At 42.1% G+C, this 21,613-nt stretch overlaps 1 protein-coding gene across 4 annotated transcripts in view; it reads left to right on the plus strand.

Moving 5' to 3' along the window:
- WDFY1 (WD repeat and FYVE domain containing 1) overlaps positions 1-21,613 on the plus strand; it is a 60,504-nt gene that overhangs the window by 13,706 nt on the left and 25,185 nt on the right. For 2 of the 4 annotated variants that reach the window (XM_070385890.1, XM_005896698.2), the window contains exons 2-4: positions 7,877-7,944; positions 13,818-13,891; positions 21,087-21,141. In XM_070385890.1, coding sequence (XP_070241991.1) covers positions 7,877-7,944; positions 13,818-13,891; positions 21,087-21,141 — 197 coding nt within the window. Of the gene's footprint in view, positions 1-7,876; positions 7,945-11,097; positions 11,223-13,817; positions 13,892-21,086; positions 21,142-21,613 lie in introns of those variants that run through there. The other 2 variants (XM_070385900.1, XM_070385910.1) reach the window with 2 other exon arrangements.

Consider the following 21,613-nt stretch of genomic DNA (forward strand, 5'->3'; position numbering starts at 1 on the left):
CAGAGTCTGCCACACTAAAAATAAAGTGGTTGTATCCTGTTTGAAACTGCCTCTGATTCCCAGGTGGCTCAGTGGTAATCCTCCTGCCAGTGTAGGAGCTGCGGAAGATGCAGGTTTGGTCCCTGGATTGGGAAGATCCCCTGGAGGAGGAAATGGCAGCCCACTCCAGTGTTCTTGCCTGGAGAATCCCATGGACAGAGCCTGGCGGGCTACAGTCCATGGGTTCACAGACAGTGACCACAGACACAACTGAGCGAGTGAGCACGCCAGCACTGATTCTAGTGCCTGCAGCTGCCCAGAGCTTCAGGCTGATCCTGTTTTTACTCCTCACCCTCTCTTGCTTTCAGTGGTAACAATTTGTTAAGCATACTTCCAGGGAGTGGACGGTTTTTACATTTAGAATTTGAGATAGCCACACTTGAAAAATCAGACAAAATAAGACCTATGTACCTCAAGGCTTATGAAAGTGTTAGTCGTTCAGCTGTTTCTAACTCTGTGCAACCCCATGGACTTGAGCCCACCAGGCTCCTCTGTCCATGGGATTGATTCTCCAGGCAAAAATACTGGAGTGGGTTGCCATTTCCTCCTCCAGGGAATCTTCCTGACCCAGGGATCGAACCCAGGCATCCTCCATTCCAGGTAGATTCTTTACCGTCTGAGCCACCAGGGAGGCCCCAAGGCTTATGACGAAGTGTTTAATAGTTGGTGGCCCTGCTGTCCTCCTGCTTCTCAGCTGCTCCACATCTTTTCTCTGGGGACCACCCCCCATCCTGCCCTCCTCAGAAGCCAAAATCCTAGTCTACCTTGAAGGCGTGTTCACTTCTCTCTTTCTGCCCCTCATCAGCCTTCTTGCCCTCTCTGCCCAGCCTGACTCCGAGTGGCTGTGGAATTTAGTTCCATTATCTTTTATTATGCTTAAAAAAAAATTGTAAACATTTCTTCATGCTACCATGGTCATCATAACTCATCTTAGTGACTATATAGGCTATTGAATTAATATGTCATTAACCGATTTGATTATATGGCATTTTCCTTTAATTTTTACTCTTTTGAATAAGGCTCATATGAACTTTTAAAAATACATAGTTCTTTTCTCTTCATCTATTAAAAAATTTCTGCAGATCAGTTACCAAGCCTGGAATTCCTAAATCAGTTTATTGTTTTTATCATCATCATCATTACTGTTATTATTATTAGGTAGGTAATGTGTTTCTCACTAAATGGAACAGGATTCTTGCCACAGAAGTAGTTCTAATGTGCAGTGCTGACAAAACATCATGAGAACCCTGGAAATGGCACGTTATTGTTGTTCTCAGTTGTTCCTTGCTTAGCCCTGCTCAGCAGTTTCAGTCTGAAATATTTAAAATAAAGAAATATAATCCAGCTTTGGCATTTTCATTTTCCCAGAAATTAAATGAATGATGATCCACTGGGGTGAACAGCAAGACAAATAAGATCATGATTTGATCTCTTACGAAGAGACCTCTCTTTGTTTTCTCTCCATGAAAAACTCTGCAGCCCTACGTGAGTTCGTGCTTCTCGGACTAGGAGGGCAAAGGACACTGATGGTAGAGCCCTCCACACGATCAGCAGGAGTGTAAGGAAGTTTAAAAAGCACTTTAAAAGCACATTTCTTCTCTGGAAGAAATGACACATTTCCTTTCTAAGTACCTTTTGGAAAAGTTTCAGGCTATTGTTTTAAAATAACCTAAACATAGAGCTTGGCAAAATGAACATGTTTCTAAAATTTTTTTTTCTACATTGACACAGTCTTAGACTATCCAAGAAAATCCCTCTACTAGAAAAATGGGTAGAATAAGCAGCAAGCAAAACGTACAATGAGTTTAGGTGAGTGGGTGTAAGTTGTCAAAACAGTGAAGGAAAAGGAAGCTATTTTATCTTGGTGCAGAGCGTGGCTTCCCTAGTGGCTCAGATGATTGAGAATCTGCCCACAATGCGGGAGGCCCAGGTTTGATTCCTGGAGAAGGAAATGGCAACCCACTCCAGTATTCTTGCCTGGAAAATCCCATGGACAGTGGAGCCTGGCGGGCTACAGCCTGTGGGGTTGCGAAGAGTTGGACACGACTGATCGAGTAACACAGAGAGTATGGCTTAGACATTCATGAAGGTAGTTTTTGTAAAAATAAAGCCATCTGGTCTTGATACTTTGATACAGTTTATTAATATCATTCAGGAGTTTTTAATAGCTTGTGCCTATAAAATGTTGCTAAACTGTATTGTTGTGAATAGTAGATTTTGTTTCCAGTTTGCTTAATAGTAAATTTTTTTAGTCTGGAATTTGTTGATTTTTAAAAATAAAACAGCCCAACTTAAGCCTGTTTTAATAACCATTTTTTAAACCAATGAGACGTATCCTAAATACAAAACAAATTTCTGTATTACTTAATAAAAGTTATACAACTTTGTTTAATACACAGTTTCTTGAGAGTGCTGGAGTATTAGGAGTTGAACTTAATATTGTTTTGATTTTATCTCAGAAGTGGGAGATTTTAATTTGTCACCCAAGGAAGTAAAGGAGTATGCCTGGAAAAAGAGCAAGAAGGAATTTTAGATAGAACGTGTGAATATGGAAGTAGAGCCAGCTATCAAGGTCAGCTGCCTGGTTTGAAACCTGATTCTCAAGCAAGGATGGTCTTCTCTCAGCCTGAATGTGATAAAAATTTTTTCAGGTGAAACACCCCCAACAAATAGTACAAGTCTTGCCAATTTTCTAGTGTGTCCGCTTGAGCTGGGTGCAGACCACATGGTAGTCTGATGTTTGTCCTCCAAAGGAAATACTACTGTGTTTCAGAGTTCCTGGGGTCTAGGTAGGTCGCATTTTGACCTTGGGCCAGTTTATCATTCTGAAGCTTCATGAAGTTAAGTGTGATTTTTTCAGGTTAGATGATTGAATGGAAGAGGTGACTTTAAGGTTTTCTGCTCACAGCAGCTTCTCTGCTGTCTGAAATCATTCTTCTTTCAAGAAGACACAGGGAAGAGCACGTCCCCTGAGGCCTCCATTGAACTACTGACGCATTTGTGTCTACAACTTTTGGGGTTGATTTTGGGGGGTTTAGAATATGTCCGCATTCTGATCTTTAGACCCTTAAAACCACACAGATAGGGAGCTTGTTAATCGCTTTGAGTGAAGGAAGGTGCTGCCCGACACCCTCATCTCCAAGTGCCTTGGCCTTTACTGTCCTGTTTGCGAGTGGAGTAGAATCCTTGAACAGGCTTTAATGTAATTTTTAGAAATATTTATTTATTTATTTGGCTGCACTGGATCTTAGTTGCAGCCTGTGAACTCTTAGTTGAGGCGTGTGAATTCTTCACTCACGGCACACGGGATCTAGTCCCCCAACTAGAGATCGAACCCTAGGGGCCTTGCATTGGGAGCATGGAGTCATAGCCACCAGATCACCGGGGAAGTCCCTCCTGGAGCAGATTTAATGCTTAGAGGAGAGTTGGCCTTTACCTTCTTATAATTCCTTCTGTTTCATCCCCTGTGTTGAACATATATAATGGAATGTATCCATAAGCATTCTATACTAAGTAACAAAATACTGTCAACAAAATGTGATATTGTGTTAGTAGTTCAGGCCTACTACTACTACTAAGTTGCTTCAGTCGTGTCCGACTCTGTGCGACCCCATAGACTGCAGCCTACCAGGCTTCTCTGTCCATAGGATTCTCCAGGCAAGAACACTGGAGTGGGTTGCCATTTCCTTCTCCAGTGCATGAAAGTGGAAAGTGAAAGTGAAGTCGCTCAGTCGTGTCTGACTCTTAGCGACCCCATGGACTGCAGCCTACCAGGCTCCTCCATCCATGGGATTTTCCGGGCAACAGTACTGGAGTGGGGTGCCATTGCCTTCTCCCATTTCAGGCCTAAGGATCATCATTATAAGCGTCTATTGATGATTTTAGGTAAGAGAAAGTGAAAGTCACTCAGTTGTGTCTGACTCTTTGCAACTCCATGTACTATATAGTCCATGGAATTCTCCAGGCAAGAATACTGGAGTGGGTAGCCTTTCCCTTCTCCAGGGGATCTTCCCAACCCAGTTATCCAACCCAGGTATCCCGCATTGCATGCAGATTCTTTACCAGCTGAGCCACCAGGGAAGCCCTTAGATGTGGAAGGCCATGCCAAATGCTACTCATCCTGTGGTGTGCTGCCCAGGGGGACTACTGCCTGGAGAGAAAAGTCCTTGGTAGGGAGGTGAGGGACGAGGGCTTCTGATACAACCTGAGCTCGGTATTTTGGGCACCTGAGGATGACAGCTTGCTAGGATGCAGGGTCTGGGTGTGGGAATCACAAGCATGTCAGTTGAACCCCTGATTTGAGACTACCACTGGTGGTCTCTGAGCCCAGGGGCAATGGGATGCGTGGCTCCTTGGGAGTTGTCGCCAGTAGTTGACATACCCAAGGTGGTCTGGAGGGAGGAGCCCACCAGGTAACATGGGAGGAGGGTGCACTGAGGCATGAGTGGTGAGGGTTGGATGTTGGTGGACGTGCCAAGAACAGAGGCAAGGCCCAGTGTCTTAGGTTGGAATTACTTCTTAAAAAATAAGCAGAAACCTACAACACTGTTATCACATCTAAAGAACAGTGTCTTTTAATATCAGATATCTAGTCAGTGTTCCTATTATCAGCTGTTTCATGATAATATTGGAGAAGGCAATGGCACCCCACTCCAGTGCTCTTGCCTGGAAAATCCCAGGGACAGAGGAGCCTGGTAGGCTGCAGTCCATGGGGTTGCTAAGTCAGACATGACTGAGTGACTTCACTTTCACTTTTCACTTTCATGCCTTGGAGAAGGAAATGGCAACCCACTCCAGTGTTCTTGCCTGGAGAATCCCAGGGATGGGGGAGCCTGGTGGGCTGCTGTCTGTGGGGTCGCACAGAGTCAGACATGACTGAAGCGACTTAGTAGCAGCAGCAGCAGCATGATAATATAGGCATGTATATGTAACAGTTTGACAGAATCAGGATCTAATAAGTCTCCACATGGTGATTACTTGATGTGTCTGTTAAACCTCTATAGTGGTAGGCTGGTCCTCCATCTCTGTGTTTCCCCCCTTGCAAATTATGTGTTGAAGAAACTAGGTCATTTGTCTACAGAGTTTCCTGTAGTCTTGCTTTTTTGCTGAATAAACCCCAGTGGTGGTGGTTATTGTGTTCCTCTGCATTTCCTATAGACTGATAGTTGGATCTAGAGGTTTGACCAGATGTATTGTAAAATAAAGTTGGTATCATACTGCACTTATCAATTTTATATAGGGCCTTTTACTTAACATTGTATAATGAACATTTTCCCATGCCATTAAGTATTTTTTCTGTTTCATAACTTCATTTAAATGGTTTCCAACTAGAAAGATCTGTTCCATCAGTTCAGTTCAGTTGCTCAGTCCTGTCCGACTCTTTGCATCCCCACGGACTGCAGCACGCCAAGCTTCCCTGTCCATCACCAACTCCTGGAGTTTGCTCAAACTCTTGTCCATCGAGTCAGTGATGCCATCCACCCATCTCATCCTCTGTCATCCCCTTCTCTTCCTGTTCTGTTCCTTCTGTTCATGGAAATATCTTAACCTCTGAGATTTGTGGAAGAAGAAAACTAAATAATCGTGAACAGTAACCAAGAACCCACAAATAGTAACAGAGCGGTTTAAACATTACCTCAGAGTGTCAAATTTTGATTTAAGATGTTGAACTACAAACAGTAAACAGTATAGATCTGTTTACACATGCTTTAGTCTGATCTGTGTCTCGCTTTCCCTTTTAATTTTGGATGTGAACTTGAACTTCCTAGAACTTCCTATCACAGTACAGGTACTCATGGAGGAGTCTGCCTGATTCTTGCTTTGTGAACCGTGTGACGTAGGAGCTCGTTTGATGGTGCTTGAACAAAGAGACTGCATGTCACCATGTCTTCATGGTGCCCATGCAGACGTGGTATATTAGTACCTGCTTGATTGCAAATGATGAAAATCACTCAGATTCGCTGAGGCTGCTGAGGGTGATTGTGGTGAGGATGCTGGGGTGTCTGCCTCACAGAACCCTCAGAACACAAGAGGGGCCTCAAGAGCAGCCGGTGTGAGGCCCCTCCACCTGAACTGTCTCCAGCTTCTCTTCATAGGTCGGCTTCATTCTTCCCCATTTATTAACGTACAGAATTCTCCAGTCCAAACTGCAAAACGTGTGGCCAGAAACAGTCATTTCAACTCCTGGAGAGGTAGAGTCTGTTTCTCTCTCCTGGTTTCTGATTTCCCAGGGAAGGAACTGACTAATCTCTTCTCTGGTCTGACCAGTGGTGATCAGAGGTGGGATAATGTAGAGGAAAATCCTGGATTCAACTTGGCAAAGATTCTGTTGTGACCAGTCTGCCGTGGCTGGAAGATGGGACGTGTTGTACAAATGGCAGTTCATACACCAAGGCCTGTCTCCAGGTCACATATAAAATAGCATGATGCCCCCTGTGCTGCTCAGTCATCTTATTTATTTGGATAAATGAGGGTCAACATCTAGTCTTTCTTTATTACGGTCTAATCATTCACAATGATCTTAAATAAGCTAGGCAGATTCTGACACATGCATACACCCACATCACCACCTTTCCACAGCCTGACACGGCCCCAGAAAGTTCCCTCGTATCCCTTTGCTGTGTTCTGTCCTTTCTCAACCCCGGAAGCAGCCACTGTTCCAGTTTTTATCCTCAGAGACCAGTCTTCCTTGTCTCGAACTTCAAACAGAATGGAAACAGAGAGTGTCAGCACTTAGCCTTAATGTATTCTAGCTCAAGGTTGTAAACATTAATTCAGTGCTGGCTGTGAGCCAGAATCTCATTGCTGTTGGAAATACAAGAGTGGCTGTGACAGAGCTGACAGTAAGGGACAAGAGAGAGCTGGGACTCAAGGCGAAGGCAGAGCACGGCTGTGCTGGGCAAGGCGGCCGGTGTCCTGCTCCGAAGGGGATGAGCCCGAGAGCTTCCAGGAGGCTAGGTGGAGTGCAGGAGAGGCATTCCTTATTGTTCTTCTGAGAGAATGAGCCAAAATATTAAACCTGGGCTGTTTTGGTCGTGTGTCCTTTGCCCACCTGTGGGCAGGACTTCCTCATCTCCCACGTGTGCTCTGGTGAAAGGAGAGGCCCAGGGACTGGTGTGGAAGGGTTTCCTCCCAAGGCCAAGATGGCTGGGAACTCTCGGTGAATGAACAGTGATAATGGGCTCCACTCTGTATGCAGGTCTCTCCCAGTTCTCCAGAAACATTTTCTTTCTGTTTACCTCAGCTGCTTTCCTCATTTGGGTGGGATGGCCAAGACACCAAGTTTGCAGTTGGTTGCCAAGAAATCAGTAGTCCTCAGCGTTATTTGTATATCGCTATATAATGAGCACTTTCCATGTTATTGATATTATTTAGAATCCTGACTCCTAGTTCTTTCATAACTTACCATGTATAGACATAACTGTAGGTAGCTATTGGGTTGGCCAAAAAGTTCATTTGTTTGTAAGTAAAAATAAAAGACATATTTTTCATTTTCACCAAGAACTTTATTGAACAGTGTAGTCACTTAACCAAGTGAACTTCCTGGCCAGCCTGCAGGAAAGCCTGGGTTTGCTCTAGTCCATGGGGTTGCAAAGAGTCAGACATGACTGAGTGACTGAATAGCAACAATAAATATGTAGAGTATGTGTGTACATGTACATACTAGTATAATATACCATGTTCTCTATGTGTGTGTATGTGTGTGTATTTGTCTAATTTGTCCAATTGATTAATGTTATAAGGTCAATGGGAAATAGTATTGAAAATAAGAAGTTAACTTGCGTGACAAAGAGGATAAATTTATTAAAGACTACTCATTCTTTTCTTTTCTCTACAGGACTATCCGAGTATGGCTGAAAAGAGACAGCGGTCAGTACTGGCCCAGCATTTACCACACAATGGCCTGTGAGTAGCCACACTGTTCCACCCAAGAAAAATGTCTTTGATGATTTAAATTTCAAAATGAGCTTGTTGGTTACCTAATACCTACAGCATTCTGTGTTAAAATGCAGGAAAACTCCCCTTCTTTTGCAAAAAGGAAGCTGAGTCAACTGGTTTAACTGAATCAACTTGAACAAAACTTGGGGAAAAAAAATAGGAAGAGGAAAGCTGCCCACCTCCCCCATTTTCCTTTGTCTTCATTTTGCCAACTTATATTAGTAGTAGTTTTCTACTTAGTAATAGCCGATACTGACACTAAATCAGATTCTGAACACTCCTTTGTCTCATTCCTGGCCTTTGTGCTGCTTTTTCTTAAACTGTGGGTACTGTTGGGAAGTTTGGTCCAAGGCACGACACATCCTAAATGGAGATTTTTTTTTCTCAGTAGTCAAACATGTTCTAAAAATAAACCCAAAATATAAAGATTTTGTATTGAAATTTTAGAAGAGCCCTGAGATGTAGTGACATAAAATTGCAATTAAATCCTGCCCTTCCTGCCAATCTAAGCTTTGCCTCCTTCTCTCCCACTTCTCCATCCCTTTCTTGAAAAAAAGATGTGGTACCACCCAGGTCCAAGCTGGAATCGAGTCCTCCCGCCCCAGTGGCCACATGGAAGGCATCATAGCTGCTTATTTCTGGGTGGTTTTGGTCCTTAATGAGGAGATTTTCCTCAGTTAAGGTTTCAATGTGCAGAAGCCCCCCCCTGGGAAAAGACACACGGTTCTGGGGCAGGATTGATGGTCTGTTACTGAAGACCATTATGAAGTTCTCCAAAGAAGAGCGCTTGCCAGGGCCAAACTCTGCGGACACTGCAGCTCCATGAAGAGTTACTGCAGGGGCTGTGGGGTGTGTTACAAACGCAGAGTAGCCAGTTATTCAGCAGATTCTATTCAGTCAGCTTGAGTCACCCTTCCAAGCACTGCCTGTCTTGCTAGCACTTTCTCATTTATTGCAGGGTACCTGCAGGATTTCAATCCTATAAATATTTCCACAAAGGATTAGTAGTTTATCAGGATTTTCCTTTGTCCTACCATCCACTAACAGCTTGGGCAGGCCGGTCACCTTCTGTCTTGATAACCATTCAATGAGAATGAAGTAGACTTTTTGGAATACTGGTATAAAGCTAACTATTATAAAAGGACCCTTTTATATAATTATAAAATAGTTATAAAAAACTATTATAAAAAGTAAAACTTCATTGTATGTATGTAGCGTGTTAAGACTACCTGAAACCCTAATCATGGTCTCTTGTGCAGGCAGTAGTATCTTCTGTCCTACGTTCACCTTTATTTGTGGGTGGGTCACCTTGGTTACTCAGTGTGGAACATGAAGTGGCCATTGTCTCAGTAAATGTCCTTTAGATCAGATCAGATCAGTCACTCAGTCGTGTCCGACTCTTTTTGACCCCATGAATCGCAGCACGCCAGGCCTCCCTGTCCATCACCAACTCCCGGAGTTCACTCAGACTCACGTCCATCGAGTCAGTGATGCCATCCAGCCATCTCATCCTCTGTCATCCCCTTCTCCTCCTGCCCCCAATCCCTCCCAGCATCAGAGTCTTTCCCAATGAGTTAACTCTTCGTATGAGGTGGCCAAAGTACTGGAGTTTCAGCTTTAGCATCATTCCTTCCAAAGAAATCCCAGGGCTGATCTCCTTCAGAATGGACTGGTTGGATCTCCTTGCAGTCCAAGGGACTCTCAAGAGTTTCTTCTCCAACACCACAGTTCAAAAGCATCAATTTTTCAGCACTCAGCCTTCTTCACAGTCCAACTCTCACATCCATACATGACCACAGGAAAAACCATAGCCTTGACTAGATGAACTTTTGTTGGCAAAGTAATGTCTCTGCTTTTGAATATGCTATCTAGGTTGGTCATAACTTTCCTTCCAAGGAGTAAGCGTCTTTTAATTTCATGGCTGCAGTCACCATCTGTAGTGATTTTGGAGCCCAGAAAAATAAAGTCTGACACTGTTTCCACTGTTTCCCCATCTATTTCCCATGAAGTGGTGGGACCAGATGCCATGATCTTTGTTTTCTGAATGTTGAGCTTTAAGCCAACTTTTTCACTCTCCACTTTCACTTTCATCAAGAGGCTTTGTAGTTCCTCTTCACTTTCTGCCATAAGGGTGGTGTCATCTGCATATCTGAGGTTATTGATATTTCTCCTGGCAATCTTGATTCCAGCTTGTGCTTCTTCCAGTCCAGCGTTTCTCATGATGTGCTCTGCATATAAGTTAAATAAACAGGGTGACAATATACAGCCTTGACGAACTCCTTTTCCTATTTGGAACCAGTCTGTTGTTCCATGTCCAGTCCTAACTGTTGCTTCCTGACCTGTATACAAATTTCTCCATTTAATAAATTTACTTTGGGATTTTGGGGAAGTGGGGCAAAGGTAGACGGAGCACCCTCATCCTCTGAGCCTACCTTTTACTCAACTGGGGAAAAAAAAAAGGCTTCTCTTAGATGAGTAACTCCTTACTTCCAATGGTCCAGTGATGGGTCCGTAGCTGGAAATAGCCACAGCAACCCGGGGACCTCTGACAGTGCTGGGAGATGGTCTTATTAATGCTGTTGACTGTGATTGTTCCCTCCTTCCCTTACACTTCAGATTTTGGCCATAGCTCAGTCTCCTTGAGACCTCAACTGTGGAGTTTATGCCTTTAGAACAAGGAGAGTCTAAGATGGATTTTTCTTGCATTTCCCCCAAATTCTTAGTTCACTTTGTAACTGATTTCTTTCTTGGGACACCAGAACCTAGCAGCAGCAGCACACACTCTTCCTTGCCTTTTGAGTCTTGGGCACATGGCTTTGCTTTCTCCATTGCCATCCCTTGCTATCTTGGCTTAACTGTATCCTCCGGAAGTAGCTCCCAGAACTCTGTGGCTGGAAGGATCAGGAAAAAACAGGACAGAACAGGCACAGCTTCTCTGCTGTGGGTGACTGACACCTTCGTGTTTGTATACATGCATGCAGCCTTTTGCTTCCGGATAGTGGTTATGACCTCCAGCTAGAGCAGTATCTGTGGATGAAACTGCAGGAACACTGCCAGAAGAAAACAGAATGAATGAATGTTGAGAAATTTGCTTGTCTGTTTTAGGGTGACTTTTAAAATTGAATTCAAAACCCAAGAAGAAAAGTGCCATGTTGCATTTAAAAACTACTGCAGATTCACCAGTTGACATTTTAGTGGTCATCCATGGATTTAAACTGTTCCCCATGATGAAACAGAGGTGATCAGTAAGTAAAACCTTAGAATATCGCTGTACGTGGACCAATTATGAATCATAACAATCCTCACGTAACAAAAAGAACTTTGAGAATCTTCTTTAGCTGAAGAGAAGTGTAACTGTCAGTTTCTGTTTCTACTGTGTGTGCTGCTCAGATGCTCAGTCATGTCCAAGTCTTTGCAACTCCGTGGACCATGGACTGTAGCCTGCCCGGCTCCTCTGTCCATGGGATTCTCCAGGCAAGAATACTGCAGTGGGTTGCTGTTTCCTCTTCCAGGAGGTCTTCCCAACCCAGAGATTAAGCCTGTGTCTCTTATGTCTCCTACTTTGGCAGGCGGGTTCTTTACCACTAGCACCACCTGGAAAGCCCATCTTCTCTGTGTCTCATGCATTTTTCTTGGTACTATTTTACCAAATCATTACAACAGCTATTATAAGAAAGATGATATTTTCATCATTTAGTAGACAAGGAAACTGAGGCCAGAGGTTGGAATTCCAGTCCATGTGCATCCAACTCCAGAACTGGGCTGCTCACCACAGTGTGGGGTGGGTCCACAGACTTCTCCTACAAAGTACCAGACATAAATATTAGACTTTGTGGGCCAGACAGTCTCTGTGGCAGCTTCTCAACTCTACCATTGCAGAATCAAAAGCAGTCATAAAGAATACATAGATGAATGAGACTGGCTGTATTCCAGAAAACCCTTTGTTTATAAAACTAGAGTTTAAAGCAAATGATTTTGTACTGCATTGACCTTTTTAAAAGGTCTCTGATTTGAAAGATGATTTGTGTTTTCCTTGTTTGTAAAACTATGTTAACATTCACATTAAAAAAAAAAAGATTATCTTTTTTAAAAAAGTTTATCTCACTAGAAGCCTCCCTTCTAGGAAAAAAGAGCATTTTTATATACTAAACAAATAAACCAGGAAGGCTTGCTTTTTTTTTTTTTTTCAATGTGAGATGTCTCTAACCTTATAAAATTACTCAGCATGTTGTAATTTTTACACAAAGGAGAGGTTTTGCATATTCATGTGCAGTTTGTTATAGGATTGAGCATAAAAGAATTGAAAAGAAGCTTAAAACTAAAACATTAAGATTTAGTAACAACTGAAAAGCAAGCAAAAATGATGACAGTGAATCTTTAAAATCATCAAAGGCATTTGATTTGTTGAAGATAATTTTGTGTGTGATTATTAAAGAGCATTTTGTGTGACAATAGCATCTATCGTTGGGCTTCCCCAGTGGCTCAGTGGTAAAGAACCTGCCTGCCAATGCAGGAGATGCGGGTTTGATCCCTGGGTCAGGAGAAGGAAATGGCAACTCATTCCAGTATTCTTGGCTGGGAAATCCCATGGACAAAGGAGCCTGGTGGGCTGCAGTCCAGGGGGGTTGCAAGAATTGGACACGACTTAGTGACTAAAACAAACAAACGTGTATCTTTGTGGTTATAATCCTTAAACATGACCATTCTTTGTAGTTTCAAACATCAATATGGTGGATAAGGGTGTACAAACTTGTAGTCTATTCTAATTGTTAGGTGTTAGACAATTTTAGTATCTACATTTCAACGACATAGTTCTTGGAATGCAACTGAAATAGTCTTTTTCTATAGTCTGATCATGCAGCTAACTCTGTTTCTGCCTTTGAGTACAATCCAGCTTTTCTTCCAGTTTTCTGCCTTTGGTGGAGAATATCCGCCATGGTAGTTAGAGAACTTTAAACTGTTCTCAAGTGGTAACTTCATTTATAGGATTTTTCTCTTTTACTTTTTTATAAGACGTTTTATTTCAAAGTAAGCTCGAGTTTGTTTGTTTGCTTCCTGACATTCATTTCTTTCCGTGGTCAATTAAAATTCTTAAGGCTGAAGTGAACCCAAATATTTCTTTTTCCAAGTGTTCCATTTTCTAAATCACTTTAATTTTGATTTTTAGCAGAAGGAAGGGATTTAGAGTTTCTCCTTTCTGAAACTCATTCTCTGGCACACGTTTTCTGGAAGAAGTTTAGGTGGAACCTGGAAGGGTCGTGTCTAAGGGAAGAGTCAGGCTGTCTCAGTCACATGACGCTGCTTTAGACAAAGAAACAAGCTGGGATTGTATGAGTCACTGCAAAACGGAACCTTTTTTGACCATTGGGGAAAAAAGACAACAACAAGTAATCCCCAAGTAGCCTCCCCAGTTTGCTCACATGCCTTGGAATGGGAATTGTGGTACTGGACACCTCTCTTTCCACAGATGCCCGCCACTGTTTTGCCTGTGATGGGGAAGGGAGGAGGGGCAGGATGACCCACAGAGTCTGGGTGGCAGATCACCTGCTCTAAACACTGGTCCCCACACCTTTCCAGAACTAGGTAGGAATTTCAATCAGATGAAACTTCACGCTGACTCGCTTCACCCAAAGTCATAAAAGTAACTTGGAAGGTTATTAAAGTTAAAATTTGAAACTAAAACAGCAGAAAGAAATTTAATAACATTTTTTAAAATAAAACATCTTTGCCCTCTTTTTTTTTTTTAACCTAAGTCATATAGCTCTTTTTAATAAAGTACCTTGAACAATGACTTAACGTGCTTAACTCTGCTCATAATATGATCTTTGTCTTTCTGGCAGCTCCCTGCTCTGCTATGGCTTACCATCATGATAGTAGACGGATATTTGTGGGCCAGGATAATGGAGCTGTGATGGTAGGTAGCTTCCAGAATGTATTCATTGTATTGACCTCCCCATGTTCACCGTTGGACAGTTTAAATAAAGTTAACAAAGAATGCCCAGTTGTTTGGCATTAGGAAATGTTTCAGTACAGATGGTAGACCCCAAAATGGATTAATTCTAGAATTAACTAGCATTAATTAATAAATTAATAAACTCCAGATTTTCCTTGACTTATGACGAGGCTTTGTTCTGATAAACCCATTTTAAGTTTAAAAATATCGTAAGTTGAAAATACACTTAATACACCTACTGAATATCATAGCTTAGCCTCACCCACCTTAAACATGCTCAGAACACTTACATTAGCCTACCATTGGATGAAGTCATCTAACACAAAGCCTATTTTATACTAAAATATTGAATATCTCATGTAATTTATTGAATACTGTACTGAAAGTGAAAAACAGAATGATTGTATGAGTCCAGCATGGTTGTAAGTGTGTCGGTTGTTCACCCTCAGGACGCTGAATAGGGGCTGTGGCTGCCCTTGTCCAGCATCACAAGAGAGGATCATACGGCTTATCACCCTTCTGGGAAAAGATCAACGTTCAAAAGTCAAAGTATAGTTTCTACTGAATGTGTACCGCTTTTACACCATTGTAAAACTGAAAAATCATAGTTGAGCCATCCTAAGTCAGGGACCAGCTGTAGCTCCACGGAGCTCTGATGATTGATGGCTGATTCTCAGGCTAACCCACAATGCACAGCCTTTGTACAGGAAACATGAGTCGCGTGGCATCCCCATCCCTGAGCCCATGAAGGAGGAGACTGGGGCAAGGAGGACGTGGGGGAGATCACGCGCATGCGTGTGTGTGTGTGTGTGTGTGTGTGTGTGTATGACAGAGGAGGGAGAAGAAGAACAAGATCAGGGACCAGTCATTCGGCCAACAACTCGTGTAACTCTTTGAGGCAGTGCTTCTCAAACCATCTTTGGTTAAGGACCAGATATTTAAATTTTCAATTTATTAGAGATTGGTGTTTTTGTAAGTCTAATTGTGTGTGTATATATATATTTCATTAAGATGTAATTCATATAGCATAATATTCACCAAAGTGTGCAATTCAGTGGTTTTATAGTATAGTTACAAAATTGAAAGTGAAAGTGTAGTCACTCTTGAAAGTCGTGTCTGACTTTGCGACCCCATGGACTGTAGCCTGCCGTGCTCCTCTGTTCATGGGATAACCCAGGCAAGAATACTGGAGTGGGCTGCCATTCCCTTCTCCAGGGGATCTTCCCGACCCGGGGATTGAACTTGGATCTCCCTCATTGCGGTCAGATTCTTTACTGTCAGAGCCACAGGGTGCATATGCATATATCTCATTGAGATATACTTCATATACCATGAAATTCACCAGCTTGACGTGTGCGGTTCAGTGGTTTTATAGTATAGTTTCAAGATTATACAACTGTTAATAGTCTAGATTATTTTTATCAGTGCCTCCCACCCCCAAAAATAAATCCCATATCCTTTAGCAATCACTCTGCATTGTCCCTTTCTTCAGTTCCTAGCAGTCAGTAATATACTTTCTGAGTTCATTCTGAACATTTTATGTAAATAGAATCATAAAATGTATAGCTTTTTATATTTGGCTTCTTTCACTTAGCATCATATTTTCAAGGTTCATCTGTGTTGTAGCTTGAATTAATCCTTCAGTCCTTTTTGTGGTGGAATAATATTCTGTTGTATGCCACACTTTGTTTATCCATTCATTAGTTGATAGATAGTTGGATTATATCTACCTTTTGGCTACTATGAATAATGTTGCTATGAACAGTCACATAAAAGTGTGTGTGTGAACCTGAGTTTTCCATTTTATTGGGTATACACATCTAGGAATGGAATTGTGGGTCATATGGTAACTCTGTATTTAATTTTTTACAGAACTGCCAAACTGTTTTCGAAATTACTGTACCATTTTACATTCCCACCAGCAATCTATGAAGGTTCTAAATTTTTACATATTTACCAACACTTATTATTTTCTGATTTTGTTTATTTCCTAGTCAGTGTGAAATGATATCTAGCTTATCTAATTTGTTGGGAAATCATTGTTGATAGCAGCCTTTTTTAGTCCTGTTTATTTCTGTAAGATTTAATAGTCCCCTTTTCATTCCTGAGTTTAGTAGTTTGAGTCATTTCTCTTTTTTTTCCACCACTCTAGCTACATGTTTGTCAATTTTGTTAGTTTTTTCGAAAGAACCAGTTTTCATTGATTCTCTGTTGATTTCTCTATTATTTCTCTAGTCTCTGATAATGTGTTTCAGATTTTTCCTTTGGTTTGCTTTGAGTTTAGTTTGCTTGGTTAATATTTTGGATATTACATTATTAAGGGAGAAAATTTGGAAGGATCCCTGGTGGCTCAGATGGTAATCTGCCTGCAATGCAGGAGACCCAGGTTTGATCCCTGGGTCGGGAAGATCCCCTGAAGAAGAGAATAGCAACCCACCCCAGTATTTTTGCCTGGAGAATTCTGTGGACAGAGGCTACAGTCCATGGGGTTGCAAAGAGTCTTAACACGACTGGATGACTTTCACTTTTAACTTTATCCACTTGAATGTCATGATGATATTAAATTGCTGGAAAGTTTTCTGAACACTCATTCCCTAATTTTCTGCTTTAAAGAAGCAGACCTCATTTTGAGTAGCACTGCTTTACAGAACTGGGAATGGTAACAATAAGGAAGATTTGGCTAGTGGGGTTCCATCACATGTAAAGTGAAGAATGCACACAGAGCAGTGAGAGCACAGGCCGGCGCCTGCACTCACCTGGCCGGAGAGAGTGGCATGGCCAAGCTGTAACTGTGCTAAGCCCTAGAGGGTGGCGAGGAGTTAACCAGGAGAGAAGGAGGAGGACTTGCAGACACAGAGGACTGTACGAGCAAAGACAGAGAGGTTTTCAAGGTCAGAGTGTGTGCAGAGAGAAAGAATGAAGTGGTTTGGCAGCATGAAACATGTAAGACTGAAGAGGTGGCTAGAGCAGGTCAGAGAGAGCCGTGCGTTCAGATTTTACTCAGCACTGGGTGTCCTGCAGAATGCTGATTAAGAAGGAAGTAGACATGGGCCCTGCTCCCAGGGGTCTTTTGGACTAGTAAGGAGGACAGGTAATACACAAGTCAGCATCGCATTGCAGGTCGTGTTGAGCACTGTGGAGAAATGAACAGGAGTGGGAAGGAGAGGGTCCAGAGAGGTGTGTGGCCCTGCGCCCAGCAGACAGGATCTGCAGGAAGGAGGGCCGCTCCAAGGCTGTGACGTCCAGCTGAGGCCTGAAGGGCAGGCAGGAGACAACCAGGCAGAGCAGGTTTTCCAGGAGTGAAGGTATGTGTGGAGGCACAAGGCAGGACGTCTCTGTGTGTCTGAGGACTTGGAGGACATCCTCTTGGCTGGTTGGTGCTGAGTGACAGGGCAGCTCTGGGGGTGATGGGACCAGGTGGGCTGAGGGCAGGTCATTCAAGGCCTTGTGGGTCGGGGTGAGGTGGGCTGAGGGCAGGTCATTCAAGGCCTTGTGGGTCGGGGTGAGGTTTTCAGTTTTGTAAACCCGTGGGAAGCTCTTCCAGGGTTTTCAGCAGAAGAATGGTGTCATTTAATTTACAAAGATCCCCCTGGCTGCTCAGTGGAGCACGGATTGGAGGGCAACAAGAGTGGAGGTGGGAGGGAATTCCCTGGTGGTCCAGTGGTTAGTATTCGGCCTTTTCATTGCTCAGGGCCCAGGTTCTTCCTTCTCTGGTCAGGGAGTTAAGATCCTGCAAAACCATGCAGTGCAGCGAAAAAAACCACACATGCTCTAACGCCATATATAAAAATAAACTCAAAATGGACCAAAGACCTAAATGCAAGTATAAGACCAGACACTATAAAACTCTTAGAGGAAAACACAGGCAGAACATTCTTTGACACAAATCGCATTCAATATCTTTTGTGATCCACCTTCTAGAGTAAAGAAAATAAAAATAAAAATGAACACATGGAACCTAATTAAACTTAAAAGATTCTCAAGGCAAAGGAAACCATAAAACAAAAAGACAGCCCACAGAATGGGAGAAAATATTTGCAAATGAAGCTACTGACAAGGGATTAATCTCCAAAATATACAAACACCTCATGCAACTCTAAGTTAAAAAAAAAACAAAAACCCAATCAGAAAATGGCCAGAAGATCTAAATAGATATTACTGCAAAGAAGACATACAGATGGCCAAGAGGCACATGAAAAGATGATCAACATCAAGAGAAATACATATCAAAACTAAAATGAGATATCACCTCACAATGGCCATCATTAAAAAATCTATAAACAATAAATGCTGAAAAGGATGTGGAGAAAAGGGAACCCTTTACAGTGATAATGGGAATATAAATTGGTACAACCATTATGGAAAACAGTATGGCAGTTCATTAAAAAACTAAAAATAGAACTACCATGTGATCTAGCAATCCCACTCCGGGCATATATCCAGAGAAAACTCTAATTCGAAAAGATAACATACACCCCAGTGTTCATTTCAGCACTGTTTACAATAGAAGCAACCTAACTGTCCATTGAAAGATGAATGGATGAAGAAGATGGACTGTTATTCAGCCATAAAAAGAATGAAATAATGCCTTTTGCAGCAACATGGATGGACCTAGAGATTATCATACAAAGTAAACCAGGTGGAGAAAGACAAATATATGATGTCGCTTCCATGTGCATGGTAAAACATGGCACAAATGAATCTATTTACAAGACAGAAATAGAGTCACAGATGTAGAAAACAGATTTGTTGTTAGCAGAGGGGGAAGTAGAGGGGAGAAATAAATTGAGACATTGGGATTGATAATATACACACTTTTGTATATAAAATAGGTAAATAATAATAGACCATATAGCACAGGAAACTCTACTCAATACTCTGTAATGACCTATAATGGAAAGGAATCTAAAAAGAGTGGCTATATATGTGTGCCTGTTCGGCTCTGTTGTACAGCGCAGACTAACGCACATTGTAAATCAATTATACTGCCACAAAAATTTTACAAATGGAGGCGGAAATATCAATTGTTGTCGCCATCTGGGTGAGAAGGTTGTGGCAGTGATGACGGACAGAAGCAGATGTCTTGAGCTGCAGCTGTGGCAGGTTGGGTGCAGGGGTGGGGAGAGGAGCAAGCCAGATGACAGCTGGGTTTTTGGCTTGAGTGTCTGGTGGATGGTGCATCATTGAGAAGAAATGGCTTAAGGGTGTGCGGGGAGAGGGCATTTAGAGCAAAAGGACAGTGAGGAATCAGTGGTGCAGTTAAGATACCGGGGAGACACCATTCATGGGTGATGTGAAATGGGCCAACGGGTGGGAGGACCAGCCAGGACAGTGGTCATGGTAGCTGGAGGGGCAGTAGGTTTCAGGTGGGGCAGAGAGAGGATGAGATCAGGACAGGAACATGACCTTGGGGATGGCAGTTAGCAGCTGGTGGCTGCAGGGAGAGCCGTTTCCATGCAGTGGGGTGGTGCCCTGGGGTGCAGTGGATTGAAGGGTGACTGGGGTGAGGAGCTAGAAAGCCTCAGTTGTTGAGTGTGGGCTGATCTATAGAGAAGGTTTTGGCTGGGATGGGTTGGGGGGGGGCGGCAAAGAAACTCTTAGCATTGTTAAAAGGGTTTTTTGTTGACTTGTTTTGCTTTTTAAATTAGAAGAAGTCTTGAGTATGTTTAAGAGCCAGGAAGGAAAGAGCTAGGCTCTCTTGCTAGGCTGTCTGCATAAGAAGTTCACTGGATAATAGACAGGCGGTGAGAACGGAGGGCGGGGTAGGGGATCTGCATGGTTGGGGGTTGATGCCCACCAGTTTTTTGCTGCTGTAAATCCGTTGTGTGATAATAAATGCCAGTGGTCTCGTTTTTCTCCTTCTGAAGATTTTTATCAGAATATGGTGATGTGCCTACACATAATAAGAGGCCAGGAGTGCAGGCCTCAAATAACATCTCCAGGAATGGCAGTGGCCATGAATTTTTTTCTCTAGGGACCCTTCTTGTGGCTCCTGGTTCAAGGGTACTCTCTACTGCCATTATAGAATGGCATATAAAACTCTTACAGCTCTTCGGTTGAAAGGGGCATTGTAAGTCCAATTTAGCATTAGTTAGTATTGAACTGTTGATTTCCCATCAGAGATTGTGGTGGTGGTTTAGCCGCTAAGTCATGTCTGACTCTTGTGACCCCTTGGACTGTAGCCTGCCAGTCTCCTCTGTCCATGGGATTCTCCAGGCAAGAATACTGGGGTGGGTTGCCATTTCTTTCTCCAGAGGATCTTCCCAACCCAGGAATTGAACCTGGATCTCGTACATTGTGGGTGGATTCTTTACCGACTGAGCTATGAGTCCCAGCAAAGATTAGTATGTATAAAATGCCGATACATTTTTGTACTTTGTAGAACCAAGATGAAGAACAAGAAATCAGTATTCCTTTGTGGATTTTTTTTCATCCTGACCAATCAACAATTCATAATGTCCATGTTATCTAGACAGTTAAGAGCTTACCAATTTAGCACTGATCAATAGAATTTTTAAGTAGTGTATTTTCTTTAGAGTTTTATCTTAGTCTTATGCCTGAGGCTCATTTTTTTTCCATTAAGAAGCGCATACTTTTAATTTTTCCTAGTTAGAAAGTATTACACAGTCCATAAAAACTTTGGGAGATAAAAAAGGAAAATCACCACAATCTTTAAATTTCTTTTTTTTGTGTGTGTTTGTGTGTTAAATATATGTAATATGCCCCTTCTGTTGCTTCAGATACCCAATGCCTTATTTTCACTGGTACTGAGAACTCTGTCAGTAATGGGTCTTTGTATATCACTTTGCTTTGGATGTATCACCTTGAGAAACTTTTAGTGATACCAAGACAGCAAAGTTAACAGGATGCCTCCTTTGCAATTAGAGGGAAAGGAAGTGTAGAGCACTCATTTGTAGAGGAAGAAGTAGACAAAAATTCTGTGGTGGTCAGCAGCACTTTCTTTACTTGTCTGGTTCCAAAATAAATAGTGTTGCAAGGACAGGACCAAGAAGCAATTCTCTGCTGTTCTTGGGGAGCCAGTCTTGAGTCATAAGGCTGGTGATGGCCAGTTTTAGATTTTACATCCTTTTGGAAGATGAGTTCCTATTGTTTTTAAAACTATAACTGTTCTCTTATTGCATGTTTTTACTTTTAGGAATTCCACGTTTCTGAAGATTTTAATAAAATGAACTTTATCAAGACCTACCCAGGTAATTATAATACACACACTCATTTGCACACATATACATGTAGATACACACAAAAATAAACTAGAACACCATGTCTTATGATCAAAATTAGATTTTCACATTACCTTTTTAAAAGGTTGGTTACCCCAGTTATTAAGAGAGGCTGTTATCTCTTCAGAGTTATTTACACATCCTTTTCCTGCTTATTAACATTTGAAATTTTGTATACTGTTCCACTGGGTGCGTGTGTCGGATTTAGTTTAACCATTCCTCTATTTTTGAAAATGTGTACTGCTCCCATTTTTTGATAACACATACTAAGACATATGATGATATGTACATAGGCATGTGTGTTTATATATATCTGTGTGTTTTTATATATATATATATGTATAAAAGTGATTTCATATATATGTGTGTGTGTGTCCTTGATGGTTACTGACTCAGATCCTATAACTCTTATTACTTTAAGATAGATTACTAAAAGTAGAAT

Source organism: Bos mutus, chromosome 2 (assembly GCF_027580195.1).
Source record: "Bos mutus isolate GX-2022 chromosome 2, NWIPB_WYAK_1.1, whole genome shotgun sequence".
Lineage (NCBI taxonomy): Eukaryota > Metazoa > Chordata > Mammalia > Artiodactyla > Bovidae > Bos > Bos mutus.